This window comes from Cylas formicarius, unplaced genomic scaffold, assembly GCF_029955315.1.
Source record: "Cylas formicarius isolate icCylForm1 unplaced genomic scaffold, icCylForm1.1 PGA_scaffold_10__41_contigs__length_53128322, whole genome shotgun sequence".
NCBI lineage: Eukaryota > Metazoa > Arthropoda > Insecta > Coleoptera > Brentidae > Cylas > Cylas formicarius.
In genome coordinates, this window is record NW_026844214.1 from 39,769,492 (window position 1) to 39,796,075 (window position 26,584).

General features: G+C 32.5%; 6 protein-coding genes across 9 annotated transcripts; 2 read left to right on the forward strand and 4 right to left on the reverse strand.

The window, feature by feature from the left end:
* Nucleotides 1-273: 273 nt before the first annotated feature.
* LOC132701032 (peritrophin-48-like) lies at nt 274-3,540 on the reverse strand. The gene is made up of 3 exons (XM_060668706.1): nt 3,440-3,540; nt 2,870-3,052; nt 274-749 (listed from the first exon to the last, which is right to left on the reverse strand). The coding sequence occupies exons 1-3, from the start codon at nt 3,501-3,503 to the stop codon at nt 274-276; spliced, it is 723 nt and encodes a 240-aa protein (XP_060524689.1). The 5' UTR covers nt 3,504-3,540.
* A 2,848-nt stretch (nt 3,541-6,388) lies between these two features.
* On the reverse strand, nt 6,389-14,523 carry LOC132700734 (zinc finger protein 260-like). Of its 3 annotated transcripts, XM_060668267.1 has the most exons (3): nt 13,740-14,498; nt 8,031-9,225; nt 7,502-7,632 (listed from the first exon to the last, which is right to left on the reverse strand). In XM_060668267.1, exons 1-3 carry the CDS (start codon nt 14,126-14,128, stop codon nt 7,627-7,629), a joined length of 1,590 nt encoding a protein of 529 aa, XP_060524250.1. In that variant the 5' UTR covers nt 14,129-14,498; the 3' UTR covers nt 7,502-7,626. The 3 variants fall into 3 exon arrangements, with proteins under 3 accessions (XP_060524234.1, XP_060524250.1, XP_060524242.1); XM_060668251.1 differs by lacking the exon at nt 8,031-9,225 and having other exon boundaries at nt 6,389-7,632; nt 13,740-14,523; XM_060668259.1 differs by lacking the exon at nt 7,502-7,632 and having other exon boundaries at nt 7,820-9,225.
* A 234-nt stretch (nt 14,524-14,757) lies between these two features.
* Nucleotides 14,758-16,062, forward strand: LOC132700753 (replication factor C subunit 3). The gene has a single exon (XM_060668279.1). It carries the CDS (start codon nt 14,937-14,939, stop codon nt 16,005-16,007), a length of 1,071 nt encoding a protein of 356 aa, XP_060524262.1. The 5' UTR covers nt 14,758-14,936; the 3' UTR covers nt 16,008-16,062.
* Nucleotides 16,063-16,191: 129 nt separating this feature from the next.
* Nucleotides 16,192-17,548, reverse strand: LOC132703285 (transmembrane protein 179). The gene is made up of 4 exons (XM_060672443.1): nt 17,054-17,548; nt 16,858-17,001; nt 16,645-16,806; nt 16,192-16,592 (listed from the first exon to the last, which is right to left on the reverse strand). The coding sequence occupies exons 1-4, from the start codon at nt 17,161-17,163 to the stop codon at nt 16,304-16,306; spliced, it is 705 nt and encodes a 234-aa protein (XP_060528426.1). The 5' UTR covers nt 17,164-17,548; the 3' UTR covers nt 16,192-16,303.
* Nucleotides 17,549-17,655: 107 nt separating this feature from the next.
* Nucleotides 17,656-22,809, forward strand: LOC132703958 (XK-related protein 7-like). The gene is made up of 5 exons (XM_060673538.1): nt 17,656-18,244; nt 18,495-18,820; nt 18,924-19,085; nt 19,494-19,773; nt 19,906-22,809. The coding sequence occupies exons 1-5, from the start codon at nt 17,955-17,957 to the stop codon at nt 20,129-20,131; spliced, it is 1,284 nt and encodes a 427-aa protein (XP_060529521.1). The 5' UTR covers nt 17,656-17,954; the 3' UTR covers nt 20,132-22,809.
* A 111-nt stretch (nt 22,810-22,920) lies between these two features.
* LOC132703970 (nuclear transcription factor Y subunit gamma) lies at nt 22,921-25,477 on the reverse strand. Of its 2 annotated transcripts, none has more exons than XM_060673556.1 (9): nt 25,253-25,477; nt 25,028-25,207; nt 24,848-24,974; nt 24,435-24,620; nt 24,104-24,229; nt 23,771-23,923; nt 23,496-23,639; nt 23,290-23,412; nt 22,921-23,124 (listed from the first exon to the last, which is right to left on the reverse strand). In XM_060673556.1, exons 2-9 carry the CDS (start codon nt 25,054-25,056, stop codon nt 23,053-23,055), a joined length of 960 nt encoding a protein of 319 aa, XP_060529539.1. In that variant the 5' UTR covers nt 25,057-25,207; nt 25,253-25,477; the 3' UTR covers nt 22,921-23,052. The 2 variants fall into 2 exon arrangements, with proteins under 2 accessions (XP_060529539.1, XP_060529530.1); XM_060673547.1 differs by having other exon boundaries at nt 25,028-25,197; nt 25,248-25,477.
* Nucleotides 25,478-26,584: the final 1,107 nt, after the last annotated feature.

The following is a 26,584-nucleotide window of genomic DNA, read 5'->3' on the forward strand; positions in this document are numbered from 1 at the left end:
AGCGAGTTGAGCAGATATATCTTTGTTGATATATGTATATTATTACTAAAGTTTGACTTTGGCAATGTAAGGATGTGAATTACACGTTTTAAAAATATTGATAATTTCATGTAAATATCATACAAACGAAACTTACATCTTATAAAACTCAAACAATCACTAAGACGATCTTGCGCGGTAGTAGCGATATTAAAATTAATTTAAATGATAAAAACACAAAATTGTATAACAAATCATTTATAATAAAAGTATGTTCAAATTAAAAACAAATATTTAAAGAGTTATTTTATAAGACTTGTATCGCTTAATGGAAAAAAAGTTGCCAGCACAAATTTTATTGTAAAGAAACAAACTTAAAATAACCAGTAAAATTGTACAAGCGAACAGTATTAAACTTATTTCAAATATCGGCGATCGTATAATGTCTTCGGTGATATTCGATATCTCCGTCGTACGAGACTCCGAGGATATTTCAATTTCGTCGACAGTTTGGGTAGTAAGTTTCGTAATCCCAGATCCTGATTTGGTAGATGTCTGAGTCCTTATCTCGAACGTCGAGGATGGCATATCAATAGATAGCGTAGTTATCGTGCAGTTTGCCTCTTCAGTGTAAGTACAGACTTTGAATGAGGGACTAAAATGCAGTCCGGGAGCACAGACCATAGAGATTAACATTCCGTTCGAGCATTGATAGTACTTCGTACAGTCTGTGTTGTCAGGATAATACTCTCCATTTAAACAAAAATTTCCTAGAAAAATATTCACACTTCAAACATTTCTGTTGTCCAAAAAAAAAAATGTTTCAAAGTTTGCAAACAAAAAACCTTAAATAGTTCATTTGCATTATTTACTTCTTGCTACTACTAATAAACTGTATTTTCAGTAGTAAAACACACTAACAGATATAAAAATACTGGCAAAAATTAAAAAAAAACTTCTCACAAAAGACACTAAAATTATTTTATACTTAAACTTAACTTTTATACAAGTCGTTACGTGCATCGTAGAAATTTTGATTACTAACTAAACTGACAATTATTATTGTTAGTTAATTAAAATGAACCTAAAATAGTAATTCCTGAAATTCTAAGAAAATAAATGTAAAGCTTTTTAGTCTAAACCTTGCTGGGTGAATCAACGAGTCATTATCTCATTGCTTTCAAACGTTATTTTTTTAATTTAAAATGATTTTAAAGTATACAAGGTGGCTCAAAAAAGCGTGACGAATAAACATCTTATTTTCAAATTTTGTTTTTGAATTTGATTTGGATATATTCAACTCTTCTTATTAATACTTCTGTTTTTTCTGTTTTGAAGCCGTGGTAAAAGGAAAACACAGTCATTAGTAATTTTGGTGAAAATGACGAAAAAAATTAAATTCACAGAAAATTTTTTAATATTATTATGACCAAATAAATGTTCAAAAATATGCTCTTGTATATTTTCTTGGACTTCCATAAGCGTATACGCTATTATTCTCCTGCACACGTTGCGAAACCTATTTTCCATATCTTCTGGTGTTGTAGGGGGATTCACATAAACACGATCTTTAAGATATCTCCACAAAAAGAAATCTAGCAGTGTTAAGTAATATGATCGAGGGGACCATCCAATGAATCCACCTCTACCGATCCAATTCTGTGGGTCATGATTATTTAAAAAATCTCGAAATTCTTAATAGTAATGCGGAGGAGCTCCATCTTGCTGAAACCACATTTGTTGGATCTCAATGTTATCAACTTCTTCGAGAAGTTGAGGTAAAAAAAGTTAATATATCTATGCCGGTTAAAAAAAAAAAGGTCCAATAATTTTAAAGTGTTTTATTGCACACTGCGTTTCCTTAAACAAAATAGATTAACTGTTGAATAATAATGCATGTTATGACGATTAACTGCACCATTATTGCGAAAAGTAGTTTTTTAGACAAAAATTTTGGATTCGCGTCTATTGCTTCTATTGCGGTGCAGAAGTTGACTCTTTGTTCAAAATCACAGTCTAGAAGTTCTTGGTGTAGTCCCATAGTCAATACTAACACTAGCATCAAACCGATCCATTAAACACTGAAGAGATTGTCTAGTTCGTATACGCCTATTCATTCATGTTGTCATGGCTAACTAATGTTATAGACAGAAAGAAGGATAAATATTGGAAAAATTAAAACAAATCTCAAATTATGACATACTCAATAATAGTTGTAGGTTTTTGTAAGATCTTGGAGAAAAAATAATAATATATATGGTCTGCCATTCAAGAAAATCGAGATTTTTCAATTTAAAATAATTCAAATTCGTTGCATATATCTTTTACGTCATCTTCGATTGGCTGTAGTTTTTTGCAAGTGTAAATACTACTATTTTTAAAATATTGGAAAAACTATTAGGTGTAGATGTGTATTATTATAAACAAAAAAGTTGAAGAATTTAAAAACGAATCCAAAACAAATTTTGAAAATAAGGTGTTCCATTCTAAAAAATGTATGTTTTATTCGTCACGCATTTTTGAGCCACCCTGTATACTTTAAAATAATTTTAAAATATGCATCCCAACAATCTTTACAACTTTTGTATTTACCATTTTCTGAAAACTTTTGAAGCATTTTAAAAATTTGTTAGCAATATTGATTTATTGGCGATTAATTATTTGGCAAAAATAATAGGCCAGTTTTAATCTCGTGTGGTGGTTTAAGGGGAATACGAAAATTTAAAAAAATATATCCTAAAACCAAAATCAAAAAAAATTGTAAGATGTATATATTATGTGCTCCTAAAACTAAATTTTGCAGGGATGTACTTCTGAAAACACTTCACAAATTTTAATGCGAGTGCTCAGCTGATTATTTTTTTTTTATATAAGTCTACAACATACCTACCAGATTCGTCTGAACTATCTGTTATGCAACCGGAATCTTCGGGGTGGGTACATTGCTTTAAAGCGACGCTAAAATACAATCTGTCGGGACATTTCATAGATACTAATCTACCGTTAGAACACTGATAATATCTGGCACAATCGGTTGCATCTGGATAAAAATCTCCATCTACACAAATGTCTCCTAAAATTATTTCATAAACGGCTATAAATAATCAAGTTTAAGTAAATCATGAAAAAATAAAAGCTATTAGTTTTTCATATTACTAAATATCTACTTATTTAAAACCTTCACATATCGTTTTTTATTTATATCCAGTTTGATGGCGTTATATTACCGAAAAAGTGAGAAAAATATTTATCCAAAATTATTATTTTTGATTTAACGTTGAGAAAGCAAAAATTGTTTCTTAGTTAAAAATGTCAATTTGGTATTTTTAATAACAAAAAAGTAACTAAATCTATTGATTACTTTATTAATTTCACTTTAATTTTGGAATCTGACTAAACTGACTCAGCAAGACGGGGCATTTTAGTAATTTTAATCATCGATAAAAAGAAATCCACTCACCACTTTCCACAAAATCCCAAATCAGCAAGGTCCTGAGAAACAACACAACGTAATTCATGTACATCTAGGCCTAATTTTATTTTTCCTATTATATTTAGTTAAAATACTACTTCCATTGCTTTTCAAAACTAATCAACACGAGTAGCTGAGGTTTTACGATTTAAATCGTGACAAATAATATTGAAAAAATTATATTTTCGATGTCACTTTTTTCAGATTATTTTACGATTAAAGTTTATTGATGTATAATGGACTAGATAAGTACTTAAACTCTAGATCATGGCGGACTTACCATACCTATATAATTATCTAAAATAATTATACTTATTTTAAGCGAAACCAAAAAATATATATACAGCACATATATTTTCTCTAGAATCATTTATTTTATAGAGGATGAGACGTACTTATGTGTAACCGCAAATAGTGGATTGGAAGGAGGTGCATATACCAGAACTGTAAATTGTAGATTTTAAAAACTCATAAAACTGATACAATTTTTGTTCGAGTAAAAAGTGTAAAAAGGTTAGTAATCAGTTACCAAAACCGTATCTAAAAACGAAGTATATCTAGTATCTCAATTTTTGAGCGTATGGTTAAAATAATCACGTCAAATTTGGGAACACCTTGCATATGTGATTTGGAACACAATGATTGAAATATCTATAACAGGTTGCAAAATTTTAGATAACAATATCCTGAACAACTATTCTAAATATCCCTTTCATATATTTTTTCACAAACTCTCCTGCTTTTGGCGATTTGATAATTACATTTGCCAGTAATCTATTTGCCGTCCATTAAAATACAATTATCTTCAAATTTCCGACAGTTTTGGATTGATACATGATCTGATTACTGATAACATTTCATCGAAATTTCATCGCATTAAGTGTACATATGTCATTTTTATTTTTATTCGATGAATAAATTAATAAATAGTATCAGCATTTCTTGAAAGAGAATGTAATCCAAAAACTCATAATATACTATCATAATATACAATTGACCCTTAATTTCATAGGAATAGAGTTAATTTCCACTAATTTGAAGGCAGACGAAAAACTTTGGCTTCCAGATTACATTTCTTGCGGCGTTTTCCACAAACCATAGGCCAAATAAACTGATAACAGAACCACACATAATACTTTATTGTCGCTTATCCAGGGTGAAGGAGCTGTTCAAAGGTAACTTCCAAACATCTACTTTCAATGGCCACGTTTGTTTACTGCTAGCAGCGGAACATTTGGATAATAATCGCATACGACTACGAAAACTGGCAAGAATCTTGGCAGGAACCTGCCATCTAGAGGACATCTTGGAAACCATATAATGTGCGTTGTCATCAAAAGTACATGTAGAGAAGGAAAGAACGTATAGGAAGAAACTCCTATTCATTTCCTAACCAGCATCTAAGAGCTGGAACCTCAAATAATTAGTCCCTAAGAATTATTCAACTTCAAATGAAAGAGCTAGATATTAAGTACAGGGATATTCCAAACGGCGAAGAAAAGATGTGTGAGCATAATGGGTGAGACAGGTCTTAATGCAGGAATAAGATTTTACAACATGGGACCAGATCATATATACAATATTCACCTATCTCGATGACATTGATACTCAAATAAAATACACTGGCGAGCAAAAAAAATATCACCTCGGTCTGGTAGATGTCTTTTATAAACAAAGCCCAATTCATTCATATGTACGTTTATTACATCATTACGTTCTGATCGATGTTGTTCCATTTCTGAATTGGCAACTCTCTCAGCTCTTGGACTCTTCTTGGAGCTAGTGTATGTCTTGGAATACGTCGTCTCATCTCATCCTATTCGATGGGATTCATGTCTGGCCTGAGTGCTGGCTTAATAGCCACCTCATCCAGATGTTGACTGACGGCGGTGTGGGGTCTGGCATTAACATGCATACAAATGTCATCTTCGCCCATAGTGATCATTAAAGCCATAGCATGATTATCCGGGATTTCCGTAATGTAACTGTGAGCTGTCAGAGACCAATTCTGTGCGTACTTCCGAACCGAACCACTACAATGAGGATTTCTTTCATCAATATAACCTGGGGCATATCTTTCTCCGGATCTCCTCCATACTGTGCGACGTCCATCTGACCCAATGAGGGAAAAACGGGATTCATCGGAACACAGTACCTAATTGGTTTCGGGCAAAAGCTAATCTTGCTATTCGATGCCGTCGGTGCAATGGCGGCCCTCTAGTCATCCTTCGACAAAACAATTCATTAACACGAAGCCTTCTTCTAACACTACATTCGCTAACATTAACATTTTTAACTTCTTGAAGTTGATTTCGAAGCCAAACTTGCGGACGCCAAAAATCAATCGTCTCTTTAATCGAATCCTGGTCTTCTGATCAAGCCAGTCTTCTTGTAGCGTTGGTATACCGTTTATACAGCACATAGACTTCTACTAACAATTCTTGCAGTTTCCCGTTATCCTCGACCATCTTGTATTAATGCTACAATTCTAGCCACAACTATAGGATCTAAAGGCATAATGACCAGTTAAATATACACCTTAGATCTACAACACCAAACAATCGTAAATTTTATAGAGATAAATATAAAAAATATAATAAATATAAAGTATCTAACGCTAGAATTTTTAATTAGGTCGAACTTACGTTATTTCATAAAAAGTCGAAACTATGCTGACAATAACTGACAGATAAGTATCTCCATCCACATTTGTAGGAAAGCAAATAATTCACTGCCTGCTACACTGAGGGTTCGGTGATAAACTTTTTATTTCCAAATTACTTAAAATTTCTTGCGTGATCTAAATTTTTTGCTCGGCCAGTGTATACCAACAAATGCAAACAACCAATTAAAAGAAATTAATATAATAATGATTTATTTAAAGTTTACCCAAAGAAAATAAATAATTAACAACAAAAAAAAAAACATAAAATTATGCACCAATTTATGAAACTTAAGAACTAGTCGGTACATTGATTTCAGCTTCTGGCCGACAATCTTTGCGATGTTTCTTCATATGTCTTTCTTGATTAAATTCCACCCCACATTTATTGCATGCCGCTTTCAAGTGCACTCCCATATGCCTTTTCAAGTCGTATTTTAATCTAAAAGCTAAATCGCACACACTACACTTAAATGGTTTTTCACCGGTATGAATTAAACCGTGCTGTTTCAAATCGTTCTTTCGTAAAAACTTTTTATCACAAACGTCACAACTAAATCGAAAATTATTCGTATGAAACATTTTATGTACGTGCAACGAAGCACGCTGCTTAAATGATTTACCGCATGTGTCGCATACAAACGGCCGAAGGTCGTTGTGTATATTCAAGTGTTCATCTCTACCTGCTTTCGTTCTAAACATTTTATTACAAATCGAACAGTTAAAACGTTTGATCCCATGATGATGTTCGTTTATATGTCTACTTAACGCGCTTGATACCCTAAAATTTTTGCCGCAGATGTGACAAAAATGAGTCCTCGCGTCTGTATGTATCGTCTGGTGACGTGTTAACGTGTATGAACACTTAAAACACTGATCGCAAGATTCGCACTTGTAGACAACGCCATCGGGCGTTTCTATTTTGCAATGTTCAACGTCTTTTTTGACTTTTTGTTTAGATTCTAACTTTACATCAGGATGTTTCTTCTTTACGTGCTTTTCCATGTCATATTTCCTGTTATAACTTTTATCGCAATGGAAACACTGGAACAATGATTCTATCTCCTCCTTTCGCCTTCTTCTTCTGGGCTCTTTGAGATCGTGAGTATCTTTTAAGTGTTTTTTAAGAGAGATATATGTATTGTAGCTGGTGTGACAAATATTGCAAGACTTTTTTTCAAAATTGATATATTTTAAATACTCCTGCAGGTTACTGCAATATGGTTTACCGAGAGTATTTCTTTTCCTCTCCTGTCTTCGCCTTGTTTTAATCCCTTTTCTTGCACGCGCCCCCGTTGCCAAGCCTTTTGCACTATCTCTATCTGAATCGTTATTGGATAGGGTGATTTCTCTATCCAATGACGAATCTGGATCGCTGTAGGTTACCAAAAGGACACAGTCGTTCAAATTGCTGTTATCTGACTCCCCAATACTTTTGACGTCAACGATGTTCAATTCGTCCTTTATCAAGTTTTTCTTCCATGTTTCAGCTTCGGATTCAATTGATTCGTCCTTAATTCTAAAAATATGACACAAATATGGATTTCTGCATACCTATTAGCGGCAATACTGCAGTCTACCCTTTAAGCCATTTACGAACAATTTTAAAAAAATCGGAATTCTAAATACTTCATTTACACTAGGCAGTTGAGTCATAAATAAAACTCTATATTCATTTTCAAATGATTTAATACAAATTAACCGACTCTGATAAATTCAGAAATCAACAAGAATTATGACATGGCTTAGGAAGTGGAAACTCTTTGAGTAGGTATAAACAATATTCCAAGGAAACATTCATTACTTATACAATTCTTATATACACTCTAACCTTCTGGGTTACCGTACAAAACTAATCAATAATATCATCATTCAGTCTCTATGTTACGGGCAAACGTCACGAGAATATCAACTTACTGCATCTGACGAATGCAACTCGACATCTATCGGCTCTTCAATTTGATGGTTTAGTTTTAAGTGATTTCGCAAGTACCTTTTCTGCCTAAATCCCAGGGCACACATGTTGCAGGTAAATGGTTTTTCGTCGGAATGGATGAGTTTATGACGTTTCAACTCGTATTTAATCCTGAAACGCCGTCCGCATATATCGCAGGGATAAGGTTTTTCGCCGGTGTGTCTAGTAACGTGCAACATTAACAACGGTTTGGTTCTAAAAGCTTGTGGGCAATGATTACACTTGAAGGGGAAATGGTTCGTGTGAGACCGATTATGAACAAACAAAGAAGCCTTCTGTTTAAACGATTTACCGCATAAGTCGCAAACGTACGGCCTCTCGTTTGTGTGTATTCTCCGGTGTTCTTCCACATTCCTTCTCGTGGCGAAATACCTGTTGCAAATGTCGCACGCAAAATTTTTGATCCTCGCGTGGGTTTCTTTCAGATGCCTAACCAATCCTTGAGAGACTCTAAATTGTTTTCCACAGAGATCGCACACATATGGTCTTTCGCCGGTGTGAATCCTCATATGCCACACGTACGTATAAGGTGAATGTAAACTTTTTCCGCACTCCTTACAGTTATAATAAATCTTACCCTCTACCACCATTTTAGCAGCGTTTACTACCTCCTGGTCTATTTTATTGTTTTTTCTATTCCTTTGTTTAAGGATCGGTATCGCTGGTGACGAACCGCATGTTCTCTCTAAACTCCTGGGTACTTCGGACACATCAAAAGAAATATCGGTAGTATCGGCGTCTGGGTGGTATTCCTTTAAATGAATTCTTATATCACATTCGGAAATAAATAAATTTGAACAAAAGGAACACGCATATCTGTACATGCTCTCGTCTTCACTGTCGTCGCTAATTGCTCCTTTCTCATCGCAATTCGTGCCTTGGTGAGATTCGTCTTTGAAAGAAACCGAAGAGTTTGGGGACAGCAGTTCGCCTAACGCATCTCTTTCTTCAACAATATCGTAGTTATTCTGGGAAGTGTCTAATGTCAAAGCTTGGGAGCAGTCTACTATTGATTTTGCGTTATTACTTTGCAGAGCCAAATTAAAGCTTTCTATTACGTTAGAATCGACTAAAGCTTCGTGAGACAGATGAGATCCATTAAATGCGTTTTGATTTTCATTACCGGATGTCACCACCCTGTAAAAGAAGATTCTATAAGCCATTAACCAGAGTATCGGTATCTGTTTTACGAATATAAAAATATAAATATTCGGATATCTTAACATCTTTTCATAATAGCTATATCACGCGGCGAAGTGGCTTAAAGGATATTCAACAATATTGTCCGATTGATAGGTACTATATATAAAAATTGGCGCAAACACAGTTGGTAAACATATTTGAAAAACATTTTTTTAGAAAAAAAAAAGTAAAAAGCTTGCTAAAACGGCTTAAGATTTTTTGTGCGACTGGAAAGTATGCCAGCAAATAAATGGATAGGTATATAATTATAAAATAAAAAAAAAAACCTTCAATAGAGAAAAGAAATTAATAATTTCGTTATCAATCGCTCTTATAAGTATATGTTTAGTGGCGGCACCTGCAAGTCTTGAATGTGAGGTTTGAAACATTGGATTGATAGGTACGAATGTTAAGAAACTAGTTTAGAAAGATATATATTTCAAACCCATTCTTAGCTTTATCGGGTATTAAAGTTTAAGTATCCTGGGCCGTCTAAAAAATGTTCTCGTAAATACAAGATCAGCAAGAATGAAATGCAAACAGAAGTTGTCTATAAAGTGTATTAAATCTATTTTACATCAGCCATTCCGAAAAAATATGTCTCAAGGGACAGGGAATCAACAGAATATCCTAACGGAACATGAAAAGAGCCTGAAATACGACTCAAAGGAAAGGGATAGGGACAATGAACATAATGCACAGCCAGCTCATCCTTCTAGGAAAAATTAAAGAAAATCAAGATATTGCCAATACAGTTCATGACAGAAAAAAATAGCAGATGGTGGTATTAACCACTTCCACAGACGCGCTTTTGTAATTCATTCAATTTAATTTTGCATTACGCTTAAAATGTTATTATTATTTAATAAAAAATATTACTTACTTTAATGTTCGGTATTTCATCTGTTTTTAAAGAACTATGCAAGATTTAACTCGGAGTATTATAGGTCTGTCAGAAAGATGGGGTTCTTGAGCATTTACGAGCTTCGGCTAAAAAATCCGCTACGAAATTTAAGCGACGGTCTAAATGAGCTCGATATTAGTTTAATTAATTTGATCGCCGAATACGATTATGTTATGGTGGCAATTTAAGCGCCGACTTTAGCCCAGGTAATGTACTTGGTAAAAATACCAAATACAAGGCAAGATGTAATTTTTTACATCCATTTTATGGTACGCAGATGGCCAATGATCCAGTATGTAGTATATTATATATTATATTATATATATATATATATATATATATATATATATATATATATATATATATATATATATATATATATATATATATATATATATATATATATATATATATATATATATATATATATATATATATATATATATATATATATATATATATAAATATAAATATAAATATATATATATATATATATATATATATATATATATATATATATATATATATATATATATATATATATATATTATATTTATATTATAGTATAAAACTATTTACAAATCTTATGGATTACTCCTGCGTCGATTGTTTATAAATTCAAAATTGCTGATGTTTCGCCAATCATTCTATTCGTTTTTTTAGAGCTTGACTGACACCTGAAACCGGCTCGCGTTCTAGTCGGTCCCTGCTTATGTATTGTTTGAAGGTGGCGGAGCTAATCTACCTTTCAATATGGGAATCAGTCATCAAAGACAATGTTCATGGTCCTTCTTTAGCTCCGCCTGTTTCTTTGGACTATCGAAATCAAGAGCGAAAATTTGTCCCAAAAAAAGGGGTTTTAAGTAGATATCTGCGTTTCTAAGGTAGATTTGGGTGCACTAAGGGGCGAAAAAGCAGTCAATATCTTTCAAATGCTAGTCAGAAAGTGGCGTCTTTAAGCATTATAGTCAAACCATTATTTATTGGTGTAAAACCAACTTTCTGAGTCAAATAGTTGCCGATTTCGATAAGATATCAGTCAGAACTGCTTTTTCGCGTCTTATTGTATCCAAATCTACCTTTAAAAAGCAGATATGTACTTAAAACCCCTGTTTTTGGGACAAACAATTGGTTTTCGCTCTTGATTTCAAGCAGATTATAGACAAAACCAGCATTTTCATAATTTTGCGGACTGAAATCCCCTTTAAAACTGCACATAACTATTTAAAAACCCACTTTCTTTAGTTGATAGTAGGTTTTTCTTCCATTATTCAAACATATTCCAGTCAAAATCGGCAGCAAGTTTGATTGACAAATAACCGATGCAGGAGGAATCCAGAAGATTTGTGAATAGTATGTGCTTTTTTAGATTTATTCGACATATTCAAAGGCCAAGCAGGGTCACTAGAACCTCTAGTACCATTCCAGATTTGATCATTAGTACTTCTGCTGAGGTGGTAAGTGGAAAGTCAACGCCTTGTTTCAGACCTAACCAATGATTAATGATAATATCAAAAGGTTAAGCATTAATTATGTACAAAATACTCAAAACTGAACATTCTTCCTATGACTAATAAATACGAAACTTCGTTAACACCGCAGTAAGATTCGGTTATCTACGCTTTAGATTTCATTCAGATGCAGAGAAAATTCAGACAATAATAGTAAAAGTGCTTGGGCAATTGTTAACGAAATTCAACGCAAATATATTGGGAAAGAAATTATTTTAACGATTTTTTAATAAAAGCAGGACCTGATCTAATAGCGGATATCAAAAAAATAAACATTGTAGCGGGTTTGATGAACTGTTCAGTAATCTATTAAAATTTGTAATTGTTGCAATTGCACGACCACTGATTTACATAATTAATAATTCGTTAAGGTATGAGTTTTTTCCAGAACAACTAAATATTGCTGTAGTGATACCTGTCTTTAAAAAAGGGGATGCGAGTAAATTAGAAAACTACCGGCCTATCAGTTCATTTTCAACATTCTCGAAAATATTTGAACATGTTATATGTAAGATTATTGTCGAATTTATGATGAAAATAATTTATTCAATGAATGTCAGCATGGGTATCTACAGGGAAAATCCACAACGGCTGAGGTCTTTAATTTTGTAACTTGTGTTCTGAATGAGCAGGAGAGGGTAAATCTTTCTTTAGGTTTATTTCTGACTTGACAAAAGCATACGATACCTTAGATTACGAAATTTTATTTGAGAAAATGTAACAATATGATATCCGAGAGGTGACTCTGGAATGGATCAAATCATATCTAACCGGTACCATGCAACAAGCAGCCATATGTACGGGCGTGGATAGAATTGTATCTAGCCCTGCTCCTGTGTCATTATTAGAGTAGTAGTATATTGTAAAACAACCAACTCTGCTGACAATACAAGTTTCCTATTAGTAATTATTGATATAAATATCCTAAAGAACACAGCCACGAGCTTTATAAAAACAGCTGAACATTGGTTTAATTAAAATAAATTAGTTGTTAATAATAACAAAATAAATATAGTACTATTTAAGAAGAACAAGAGCAAAGTAGTTGAACCAAAAACGATAAACATCAATCGATGTGAAGTAGACCTAAGCAAAAAGATTATATTCTTGGGGATTTCTTGGACAATATGTTAACTTGGCAATTCCACGTTAGTTACATTGTGGATATACTGAAAACATTACATGAACACGCACGCAGAATTTTAGTTTTTATCACCATCAATTCACCGGGACTGAAAAGGGACCTTATTACCAGTGCATAAAAATATTCAACAACCTTCCGGAATGGATACACGAAATTAAAACTGTTAAAATCTTAAGATAGAAATTTTTAATGTTCTAGTCAAAATGGAACACTATGGAATCATTTTGCAGCAAGATAAGAAAATTGTAAATATTGTTACTTTGACACTGTACATGGAAATTGAAGCTGCTCTTATATTGTTTTTGCCAAAGATAAGCCCTGCATTTCTGCAGAAAATTACATTACCTTAAGTAAGGTTGTTCTGAAGCCTAAGGAGTACTGTAAAAAATCTTGATTTGCTTATAGAAAGTAATTTATGACTCAATCCTCATATTTATTCTCTAATTCAAAAGTTTTGTGAAACTACAACAAACGAAATTATAATTAGCTGCAGAACACAATCATTAAATAGGACATTAAATTTTATTTGACCAAACTAAAATTCTTGTATGCACCAATGTTCATTTCCCTTCGTTAGCTTAGCCCCAATCAAACAGTATATAAGCAGGTACAGAGTAGAATGCAAACCAGTTTCAGTTAAGCTATGCAGAAGCCAACAGGATGATTGGAGAAATGCCAGCAAGTTCAATTCATCGCCAACCGACAGAGGAGGAATCCAGAAAATTTGTAAATAATTTTATTTTTCTATTATTTTAAGTTGAAGAATGTTTAATATTTTACTTACATAATTTTATGATATGAGGGTAAAAAACATGCTGTCCAGTGCTACAAAATATCGATCTCAGCATTTACACAACACTAAATTGTTAATCAGATGACAATTAAAAGATGCAAAAAGGCAAAAACTTACATATCAACAACGCCACTGCTTAAGACCCTCTCGTCCGTAAATGTAGGTTCCGGCAATTGTTTCTCAGAAACAATAAAATTATAAGATCTCAACCTTCTGTCTGCATCTACACAGGAGAGAACCAAATCGTGCCAAGCTAATATAGTTGATGCACAAGGCCAGCAGCATTGAAGGGGCATCTCATCTGTTTCAAGTACCTTTATTGGCAAATAAAGGTTCATTTTCATTGCCAATTCATTAGATGTGCCATCTTCACCAAATATTGCAATGAGTTTATCGCTCTCTTTGGCGCAGACTCGACATATGATCCCACAATTTACCAATTTAGTAACTGCTTGTTCAGAAATTTCTCGTGAAATATCTGTTTCTTGAATTCCTTTCATATCCATATTTCAGGGTTTTATTAGCCATTCAGATCATATATTTGCATGACTATTTTTCTTATGTTTTATTAGGTTCCCAAATAATGGAGCAAGCAGAAAGTACTTTACTTGAATATTTACTTTCCGAACCCGTAATAACATCATCAATATAATCGATGATGGTATTTGTGATCCTAAACGTTCATTTTGAACTGTTTCATTTTAGCGGCAAATTAATTTTCCGGTGTAAATTTGTCTGGTATGAAAAACACACATCACAATAAGGCATAATATTAAAGAATAGAAATAAACATGGCTTCTTATAACTAACAAGAAACTTAACTATGTTACAAATATACATGGGACAGTCCACATTCTCTATATAGGTACCAAATATTACATATCATTCAAACCAACAAGCGATACCAACATTTTGATATTTGTTTATAAAAAAGTTTTAATTATGGGACTCATACAATATCACTATCCTTTTTTGCCGGACAAGTTGAACAACGATCGTCACTGATAACGGATGTACGTTACGTACTACATATGTTTATGTTTATTTGTTATATTTTTATTACTATTAGCATAAGTTATGTCAGTTTTGACGGTTTTCCAGTTGATTTTATTTTCTAAGAATTTCCACGCCTGGAAGCAATAGATGTCCACAAAGTTAATAAAGTTCTATCGCTTAGAAATTAGCCGCATGATCTTAACCATTATGGCTAATCAAATTTAAAAAAGTGGAATATGTCTATCAACATAACCACACCATAGTAATAGGTTCCCGCGGATTTCTTTATAAGATACAAACGGAACAAAATTAAACAAAATGAGTGTGCTTTGGGTTGATAAGTATCGCCCAAAGGATTTATCGTTGTTAGATTTTCACATTCAGCAAGCTCGTGAATTGAAAAATTTAGTCGAACACAGTGACTTTCCCCATTTACTAATATATGGTCCCTCAGGAGCCGGAAAAAAAACTAGGATCATGTGCATATTAAAGGAACTATTTGGAGCTGGAGTGGAAAGATTAAAGTTGGAAACAATGACTGTTACAACACCTTCCAACAAAAAATTAGAAATTATGACTGTAAGCAGTAATTATCATATAGAAATCAATCCATCAGACGTTGGCATCTACGACAGGGTTGTGGTTATGGATCTCATTAAAAATATTGCTCAAACACAACAAATTGTCACTAGTAATGTTCAAAAGGATTTTAAAGTAGTAATTTTGACAGAAGTTGATAATTTAACCAAAGATGCACAACATGCTTTAAGACGTACAATGGAAAAGTATTCAAGTAACTGTAGATTAATTCTCTGTGCTACATCATTATCTCCTATAATACCTGCTATTCAGTCTAGATGTCTACCACTCCGAATTCCTGCTCCTAGTATTGCAGAAATTTCAAATATTTTAATAAATACCTGCAAAAAAGAAGATCTTCACTTGCCAGAATTATTGGCAAAAAAAATAGCTGAAGCTGCAGATGGTAACCTCCGTCGTGCTTTATTAATCTGTGAAGCTTGCAAAGTTGAACAATATCCATTTAATCAACATCAAACTATTGCAGAGCCTGACTGGAGGATTTTTATAAAAAAGACTGCAAATGCCATAGTGCACCAACAATCTCTAAATAATTTAATGAAAGTTCGAGAAAACTTGTATGAGTTATTAACTAATGGAATTCCTCCGGAAATTATTTTTAAATATTTAGTCCAAGAACTAGTGCTTAAATGTGATCAACAAATTATTCCAGCAGTTCTACATGAGGCAGCAATCTACGAGCACAGAATGTCACAAGGTAATAAACACATTGTTCATCTTGAGGCATTTGTGGTGAAATTTATGTGTCTATATCGCAATCAATTAAAGCACCTTATGGAAGGCTTGTAAACTAGTAACTCTTTTTGTAAACTGTTTATGTTTTAAAAATTTTGAATAAAATGTTTCTCTACTATAGGTTATGAGTTTTTCAACTTATATAAATCCACCATCCTTCTGTCATAAGGGTGTTCCAACTGACCATCTAATTTGCAATATTTATCTATCAATTAATATAATTAATTTTAATCACAAATTTTTATTTAGAACATACCTACTAATCTATATACAGTATGATGAAGGAATAATGATATGTGTATTATAGCATAAACTAATAAATATGGATAATGCAATACAGCATAAGCTAATCACTCTGCAGTAGCTGTGGATTCTGTGCTGTTTGATTCCCTTCCCAATGAATTACCCGGAGAATCAGCATTTTCATTAATTAATCTTTGTCGTTCTCGGTACATTGACACTCTTATATTTTCCAGTTGATGATATCGACAGAGCTTGAGAAGTGCACACACTGAAAGGCCAACCCATGTAGCAAATGATCCCCATATTCCAAATTGAGCAGTTCCTAGCTCTATGTAGAAATTTTTTGTATTAATTCCATCTTTGTGATCAATGTCTTGCCCAGCTGCCAATTCACATCTAAGAAATTTGTTAATAAAATAGCAATTCAATGAAGTGCTTTTATACTTACGATGGGAAACGCTCAGTCATATTTTCACACCATGCCATAAATCCAAAAGTTATCATACATGCTGCTATAAAAGTCATACCACATATCCAAATTCCTGTAATAACATCAATAAAAGTAGATAGGAAGCTACTATCTGTACCCTTGTACATAAAAATTGATAATCTAAAACATAAGTACTAATTATGTGTCTTTGTAAAAAATATATTCAAATACCTATATATTTGTACAGCAGAAACAAGAAACAAAGCAACACCAACAAATATAGTGTAATTGCAGTACCCCTGGGAAGACCAATGTATCGCTAACTGACCATCAGTTTCTTGCCATTCGCCAGTAGAAAATAATAAACAATGACCTCTAAAAACAACAAAAATTAGAGTAACGAAAAGTTTACTGTTGCTGAACACACTTGAAATCATCTTGTTGGAGACTCATGGGAACTATAATACATAAAGACAATATGAGTGCAATTACATATCCAGCTATCTGACTGAGGAGTAATATATTTGTTAAGGCCATTTTAAATAATAGTAGCGATCATTTAATTACACTCGGATCTCTTAAATTCACTTTATTTATATACAAATGCCATCAACATCTAAGTTCTGTCATCTATGGACCATAGATAAAAAAATCAATGTTTTCCGGTTAAATTTAATAACCACATAGCGCAAATACTTAAAAGCTGTTTGGCTACAATAAGCTGATCAACATTGTAACTATAAGCAGCCAAATACCCGCTATATTTATCCGCAACAGCTTTAAAATACAAAAACTAGCGCAATTGTGCTAGGTCACTGTCAAAACCATCCAGCATCTAGAAAGCTAAATTTCGTACAGAAAGGATGTCGTTTTCAATTTGCGACTTTTATTTTATAAGATAATCATTGACGATCGTCATTCAATTTTTATGCTATCTGTCTTACCCGAACCAAAGAATGCATCGAATAACCGAATAACCAAAGTTAAAGAATGTATCAAGGTAATATGCGTTTATTCCTTGCGCTTATTTATTTTTTCTATGGCGTCATTTTTCACCAACTTGTGGATGTTTTTGAGTGAATTTTCGTTCTTATGCAAAAATTCTAAACCATTTGGGCCTTTGAGTAGGATTTAGCGAATTTTGGTTTATAAAGCCGCAGTTTCTTTGTGATGTGATTTGTTTACTTGCTTGTCTCTTTACAGCTTGAAATAGAAGCCAAATGTAGCAACCATGCTCATGTGGGAATTTATCTTGGCTTATCAGGATATAAGAATATTTTAGTGATTCAACTCCATCCTCAGTTTCATGTTAATGTGAACTCTCAGTTATGGCAGATGACTGCACGGTAGTGCGTTTCTCCCGGGAACCTTCACTAGCTAGGATAGACAATCTAAAAATAAATGACTCTCCAGACAAGATAACTGAAAATAGTCATATTTTCGGACCATTTTATGTATCTTGTGTCTTATTATCAATAATTACATACATCGCAGACTTGGCCTTGACCATAATATTGTTATATTTTTACAGTATACAAGGCCATGGAGTTTATTTTGCATTGACTTTAACGTTTGTGTTACTGCCAGCCATTTGTATCACCACAGTGAGTTTTAGATGGTAAGTTAACTGTAATGCTTCAGTCTGAAATCTGATATCGTTTAGAAACATATCTGCATTTGTTTAAACATGGCGCAAAATGGCATGACTTGATGATCCACTAAATTAGACATACAAAATAATTCATTATAAATAACTTTGGTCAGAGTGGGGTTTACTAAAATCACAAAATGTTGTTTGCCAGCTTTTTCTTTTAAATAACTTCTGGTTTATAATGTTCTGTAAAACAAACATTCTCTAAATTTTTTAGGTATATTATAGACCATGATGACCCATCAGTTGGTCGAGCTTCATCATGCCGTTGGATAATAAGAATAATACTGTTGTTGCTGCAGTTATCACCTCTACTGAGGTATATTGACACCCTTGTCTATGGAATTAAGAGCAAAATTGCAGGTTCCATTGAAGGGGATAGTCAACAGACTGTATTGTATAGGAAAATGTTGGATGAAGACAGCAATAGCTCATTACTGAGACTATTTCACTGTTTCCTTTATTGTGCACCTCAGGCTGTAATTCAGCTTGTGTTTTTGTTAAGTTTTATTATAAATCCCGACAAGTATTCTTTAACTGAGGGTTAGTAAGTTAGTTAGCTTAGTTAAATATTTCAAGTATTTAGAGTAATGTGAATTAATGAATATATTTTGTTCATGATTCCCATAAAAATTTTCTTTTTCAGATGTTGCACTAATACAAGCTTGGTCTATTGTTGGATCTGTAATTTCAATTGCTTGGGCATTAACGTCATATCATCGTTCAGTAAGATATGCACGGGATGACAAACGCAAAATGCGGTGGGTTGGATTGTTGGTTGTATTTTGTTGGCAACTGATGAGTGCGCGTGAGTAAAATTAAATTTAATTCTTCAAATCCCCTTTATTTTTAATTAATTTAAAATGAATATTTACTGGTAAGGTTTTATGGGGTAATAAATTGACTGTAGATGATTTAGATAGATAAAAATATATTTGACTCCAGTTAATGACTCATTTGTTTGTACAAGTTGTTAATACTTTAAATGAATGTTAAGGGTTTATTATTTTTATAAGTTGACAATTTTTTTTGTTGCTCATGTTATGCAAAATTTCCACAATTTTTGATTTATTGTTGATTTTATAAAAGCCTTTTTTATAATTTAAAGCTAAAATGGAAAACTAGAAATCTGATAATCTGGTAGTGATAAATATACTTTATTTGCACTTTTAATTTTTATTGTAAAATTTACTTTTTTTTTTAAGTATCTTTACAGTTTCGAGAATATTAGCATTAAGTCTATTGGCTGCCATTTTCCCGACCTGGATGGCGGTAATTTGCGGGCTTCATTGGGGGGTAATGTCCATATGGTTGGCTCTTGGCCAGCATCAAACAGCAGCCTGCAGCAGTCGTTGTGAGGAACTCCTCCTCTCCATTGCATTGGGACTGGCCTACGCTCTGGCCTTTATTTCACCCAGAGATGGACCAACTAGATATGTTTATCTAGTTTATTATTTAGTGTGTTTTATGGAGAACACAGGATGTCTAGTTGTATGGTATGTACCACTTTTGATTTAACAGAAATGAGAAAAAATATTGATATTTGATATTTTATGAATTGCTAAAGCAGTTAAATGAAATGATGTAGTCCTTAAGATTAGTATAAATGTACTTTAATCTGCTTTCAGGTGTGTAACCAACAACTCATCAAACAAACCGTTTTTGTACTACGGTGCTGCAGGTAGTCAAGTCATTGCCTTTACATTAGCAATAATATTTCTTATAATTTATTACAAATACTGTCACCCATCGCTTTCTCGTAAGACGAAAATTCCTCAAAGCGAAAGCGGATGTTTGGAAAATGACAAACCGTGTTACAGCAAAACTTCATATAATTTAAGAAATAGTTCCTGATCCATTGCTTATGTCTAATTTAGACAAATATTTTCCAACTTTTGATACAATTAAAAACTTGTTTTGTTTGATATATATTTTATGTACACTAGTTTCAGAGGTAAATTTTTATTAAACAAAATTTGTTAAACTATTTCCGGATCAAGAGCTGTGGTGTACAAGGCCTTGAGTGTGATATTTCTAAGTATTGTGTATAGAAAAGCATTTTGTTTGATTTAAGTATTTTGCCATCTGATACTCAAATTTGTTTTTTGTTTGCGAATATTAATAAATCAGTATTATTCTTTGCAAGAAATTATTTTTATGATTTTGTCAAGAAAAAGTTTAGATGAGATAATATTAGATTTAGTTTTGTAAATAAAGCAGGAAAACTTAAGCTGATTGGCAATGCTGAGTTACAATAAAGATAATCCAGATCAGTTAATTAAGAAGTATTTAGAATCAGGGTTTTCGGTAAGAAAACAATGACCATCGTATTTGCGCTTTTAATTCCTTAAACTAAGATGCCTTCATATGGTGCTTTCGATTTAACTCTTGTCTTGTGACTTGCTGTGCTACTTAATGTCTTTGAATTACCCATTGTAAAAACTAAATGTGAGTGCATTCAATGTATTTCAACATATTCTAATCCTAGTTTCTCATTTAGAGAAGGATTGTGGTTCTAGTATTTTGCACCTGCACTAGTGGTTGTATATATTTTTAAATAACTAGTGTAACAAATGGTCATATAAATTAATGAAATTATATTAGAACAGTTTAATATTTGGTAAATGTGTGTTCAAATTAGTGTAATAATAATTAGAGGGCCGCAATTGTGGAAAACTGGAAACATATATATTGTTAACGCAGCATCTTAAAATTTTTATCCCTACTTTTATAGTAGTTTAAGTTCACAATGTAGGTGGAGCGTCAATCGTTTGTTAAGAGATTTCAGGTCTGAATTTTACAAGTTTAGTGCGTATTTATCGTCATCACTTATAAAATGAGGGACTTTTGAATTATTAGCCCTCCCTAGTTAAGATAAAGCATCCTATAAAGTATTCCAAGGATTACTGGTGAAGATTTATCGCGCTTCACTTCAACCATGATCTTATTCTGATTTCATCTCACCCATTAATGTGGTAATGTACATGCAGCACCAAGAATCTTGCTACAATTGCACCTTATGCAGCCTCTATTAGTCTGCGCTGGGTTTTTACCGGTTTTCCTTGTATTCGGTGTTGTATTATGTCATCACGTCTCCACTGTAGAATCGCGGTAGTGATAAAAGTATACATGTATATAGTATAGTATAGCCAAGACCTGCATAAGTGCCAATTTTTAATAAAAAAGAATCAGTATTTTTAAATAATTCAATGAGAACATTTAGACAGGGTTCAACACTTTAGATCTGTAGCTTTTCTAAATTTATACAAAGTTTAGAAAAAGATTTTATTTTGGTAACCTGTTATTTTTCCAAAGACAAAATTGTCAGAGAAGTCTTGATGCGGTTTTGGTTGGTGTTTGCCCCTATTATTTGTGTTGCGCTCTGTGATTGAATTCACAAAACTGTATTTCTATTCTTATTTTTGTCTGCATTTCGCAGTTCTCCTCTCTCGTATTCAGCTTGCGTTCCATAAGTTTAAGCGCCCCTGAACTAAAATTTGATGGTTGATTCTGAAGCATTTTCAGTACTTTCTGTACAGTAAGATTTCGTTAACTGTTAACTAATGCTAGACAGAAAAAAATTATTTGATCCTTGCTGTACTTTTCTGTGGTAGTGACGGCGAAAATGACGGTTCAAAATAAATGGTTATATTAATTTAAATTTCATACAACACTATAGTAAAAAGGCGTGACACGAATGAAATGTTTTGTAATTAATGTTCGACATACAGACATTAAATCCTACCAAAACAATTCTTCACTAAAAACTCTTCTGGATTTTGAATTTGGAAATATGCTCAAGCGTCTGATGGCCGTGCAGCAAGGTTTCAAGGTTTGACATTTGGAGCTTCTCTAAACGCATTTTGTTAATAATTTATTTTCAACAAATTTTAGTGCTTGTGCAGTATGAAATTGACGTTTGACAATGCTGTGAATAACATTAATGGACCTATATATTGCCTTATTGAAACTTGTTGCTAAGAAGATGCTACTGTTTTGGGAGTTCAGTTTCCAATTATCAGATACGGAGCACCTTAACAAATTAAACAAATCAGCAACATGACATGTTAATGTCATAAATGATAATTTCGATGTCATAATTGTATTGTGAACTCTCAACACAATGGTGAAAAAATATGAAGTATTAGAAATATTCTATAATTTTTTTATAACATTCTATGAAATATAATGTAATCAATTAAAAAAAATGTATTGCATTTAAATTATTGGCAAAAAATAAATAACTTCTTCAGTACTATCAGGGTTGTACGCTAGCCCTATCGTAAGTCTATAAGTAAAGACCCATGATGGTACTGTTCTGCATCATAGTTTTTATTTTATGGGAATTTGCATTTATGGTATAGAATAGTATTTTGAGCAGTGTTACAAATCTCTTTAGATTCTATTTTTTTATGGTAAAATCATGATACCTATGTTTTGAATTGTTTTGCCAATATGATGAACTATTTATGTATTCATGCTCCAAACTTTTAATTGTAAATATTTTATAACTGTTGATTTTGAAATAAAATTATTTAATTTAAAGTTTCTTTTTATTGTGATTCACTGTTCTATTATGTTCTAGAAAGAGAAAATGTTGTACATACATAGTATTTCTTACATAGTAATTTGTCATTTGACTGTTGACGGATTGGCGACAGTTTCTTGAATCATTAAATTCATCAATAAAGAAAAAGAAAATAACATACCTACTTTTATTTTTAAAATTGTACTCCAGCATAAAATACATTAGTATCATTATTGTTTTTAAAAACTTATTCATTATCACCATTACTGCTGGTCTGCGCAAGAAATACCTGTTGGGTACTACCATTTTGCTGAGCTACCTGAAAGGAACATGTTACTCAATTAAAAACTGTATTTTTCCAGTTGGCTATATTTAACTTTTACTAGAGCACAAATCATTTAAATGCAAATAAATTTGAACTGGGAGTTTGGAAAAAAAAATTCTCCATGGTGTATGATTTATAACATTATAAATCTTTTCCTACCTGAATAATTTGGGGTTGTGTTCCAGTTGTTGCAAGAGGTGCTGCCTGAATGATAACAGGTTGCGACGAATTACCTTGTAGTTGCATCTTTATCATTTGCAATTGTTGTGGTGTTAGCTGAATCTAAAAAAAAATTGTAGAAAATTTTAATTATAGCAAATCTTTCATTTCATGATTATTTTTAAATAATGGAGTGAAAAACTTACTGGAATTTGTTGAATTTCACCACTTGGAGTAACAATTTGCTGTATAATTTGTACATTTCCTGGCTGACTCTGGGCAACTGTTTGAGCTGGTTGCAGTATGATTGGTGTTTGAGTTGCTGTTTCTGGTGAAGAGCTGGGTGTTGTCTGAAAGAAAAAGAAGTGTATAAATGAAGTACCAAGTTAATAGGTCTAGAAAGGAAAAAAAATGACCAACCACCAACGGGATTTAAGGCAGTTCAAAACAATTAGGTTAAATATAATATCAATACAGCTACCTGTTCCAATTGGACAGTTTGAACTTGTGGTTGGACTATCTGGATTGCACCCTGAGGCTGTGCAACTGTTGTTGATGCAGTAGTTGTGGGAGATGTACTGTTTTGTTGCAAGTTTGCATGATGTTGTTGAGCAAGTTGGAAGTAATAATGCACCTAAAAAACACAATAAAGCACCCTATAATGAGGAAAGGGGAAATCAAGTTGAAAAAATTCTTTATATTTGATAAAGACACGGTGTTGTCGAAACAATTGTCATGTGAATATATATAATTTTGTGAAAATCCGAACATTCAGTTCTTATTTATTTTATTTTATTTTTTTAAATATCTGCACCTGGTCAGAATTCGCTGGGCGAGTTCCATCCTCCCTTCTTGAAGGTTTTATATCTTCCCGTGGAACAATGTCAATCAAAAAATCAAACTGATCGTATTTGGTAATTGCCATTGCTATATCGTTCCTCTGTAAATATATAATATAATAATCTATTTATCATAAATACTAATACATTCATAGACACAATTTACATTGTTATGTGACTTTCTTTTAGGCAACCATAGTGTTGCTCATAAGAGTGTTCTAATTATTCAAACTTATAAGGCTCATTGATATTTTGAAAAGAGCAGTCATGGATTTTAGGCATACAGCTAAATGTAAAAATTGTTACCTGCAAGGTTCTTCTTTTATTGTCTTCTGTATGTATCCAAGCACGTAAGGTAAGTTCATGTATGAATATTTCTGCAGCTTTTGCAAAAAGCAAAGGTGCTTCAGCGCTTATCATTTTAACATCTTCATCCAGTTTCATAATTTTTTTTATGCGTGCCAAAGGGAGAACCTGCTGCTTTAAATCCAGCTGAAAAAAATTATGAGAAATTGAAAGAAACACATTAACATAAATTATTAAAACTAAAAACAGATATTTTAACACCAGTTGATTCATTCAAAAATAATAAATGCTTTCAGTAGCCATCACATAGGTGACATTATTTTATGTGACCGGCTGCTTTTACTTGGGTTTGATTTAAATGCGGTTTGAAAACACTGGTGTGAAACGAAAGTTGAAAAAATATGGAGACAAACATTTTTTATTCCCCTAATTTCTTCCATAACCTTAGGCCAAAAGCGATTTAATGAAACCTGCGCTTCACTTTGGGTTTGGGATTGGTCATCAACACATTGGACCTCAGTTTTGTCTTCACTGGAATCACTAAAATATATGATATTGCATGATAATAAGTAATTGCAACTAGGACAACTTACGCATTTACAAAAAACACTGAGGCAGACATTGCAAAAATAATGCAAATGAGTTTTGACAATTTATATCTTTTTAAGTTTGTTTTTCTGTGGATTTCTCTCTACACTGGTGTTCCGTTTTGGACTTCTTTCTTCTTCAGAATCGGTACCCGAAATATTTTCTCGCGAATTTTCTACAAACAACTACTTGACGGCCAAATTGTATTGTACACAAACTACTAACCTAACTCGTTCTTTACGAGTTCAGTTAAAATGTTATTAACGTTTTGTTGAAGACTTTTTAAGTTTTTTCGATATTCAGTTATATTTTGTACATCAAAAGCTTCCATGTGAATGTCTTCTACAACATTTTTGTCTTGGCAAAGCTTAAATTTTATACTCATGTCCGAAAAGCATAAATTTGGAATCTAACATGACAACACAACTAGATCCAAAAAATATACAAAAAAAGCATCAGTTTTTCTGTGCCACAGAGTACAAATGAGTTTATTGCAGAGTACTATGCCAGGTATCTAACATTGATATCTATCTCCCGTGGCGAATCCCACACCTTATATTATTTATATATGTACTTTAATGTATATTATATAAATGCGAATTATATACATTGACAATTGTAATAATCAACATTTTAAAATATTGTTCTATGAACAAATCTTTGTAGATAATCACCATTTTTTCTATATTGTTTTCTATGAACATAATCACTATATCCATGAAAGATATGCTTAAACGCCATTTTACAGAACAATTTATTTCTTGCTAAACTGAAAAATATCCTCAAATACCTTGAAATTGTTTTGTTTTATTAATATATATTTAAATTTCATCGTGTTAAATGAACTCAGAAGCAGATTGCAATTTTGTGTCAGAAAAGGCACGAAAAATTGGAGAAACTGTAGAAGAGAGGGATACGTTAATCACCGAAAGAGATGCTAGAATACAATGTAAGACTCTAAAGTTAAAATTGTCAAGTTGTAAAACCACTATGTTTTTTATTAGATTATACCAATTCATTAGAAAATTTAAAACATGATTTTAAACAGTTGGAAAAATCCAAAAATGACATCTGTGAAGATCAAAAACTTATTTCAGTGCAAATTCAACAAATCGTGGCTATAAAAGAATGGTAAGTAAATCGGTAGTTAAATATAAAATATTATTTTATTAGTTACTATTTTATACGTACTAAAACTACTTTTATCTCAGAGGGCATATGGTGGACATTAGAAATAACGTATTCGATGAATGGACCAACGGTTTTATTTATTCTAAGTTATACCTACTCCCGTAGGTAAGAAAGAGCATATCTGTTCTAACACCTATATTTTGATTGATTTGGGTCCAGTACCACTATTGTTTAAATTAAGATTCTGACTTTATTCAGATTTTCTTTCCCTTGTTTATAGGTCATAATAGTTGTAGTTTTTCAAGCAAAACAGTTTTATAGTTTATGTAGATCTACATGAATAACAATCGCTTTGGATACAAGTGGTACTGCTAAATTTGAAAACATCGTTAAAACTCCATAAAAGCAGCTATCGAAATACTTTTGTTTTT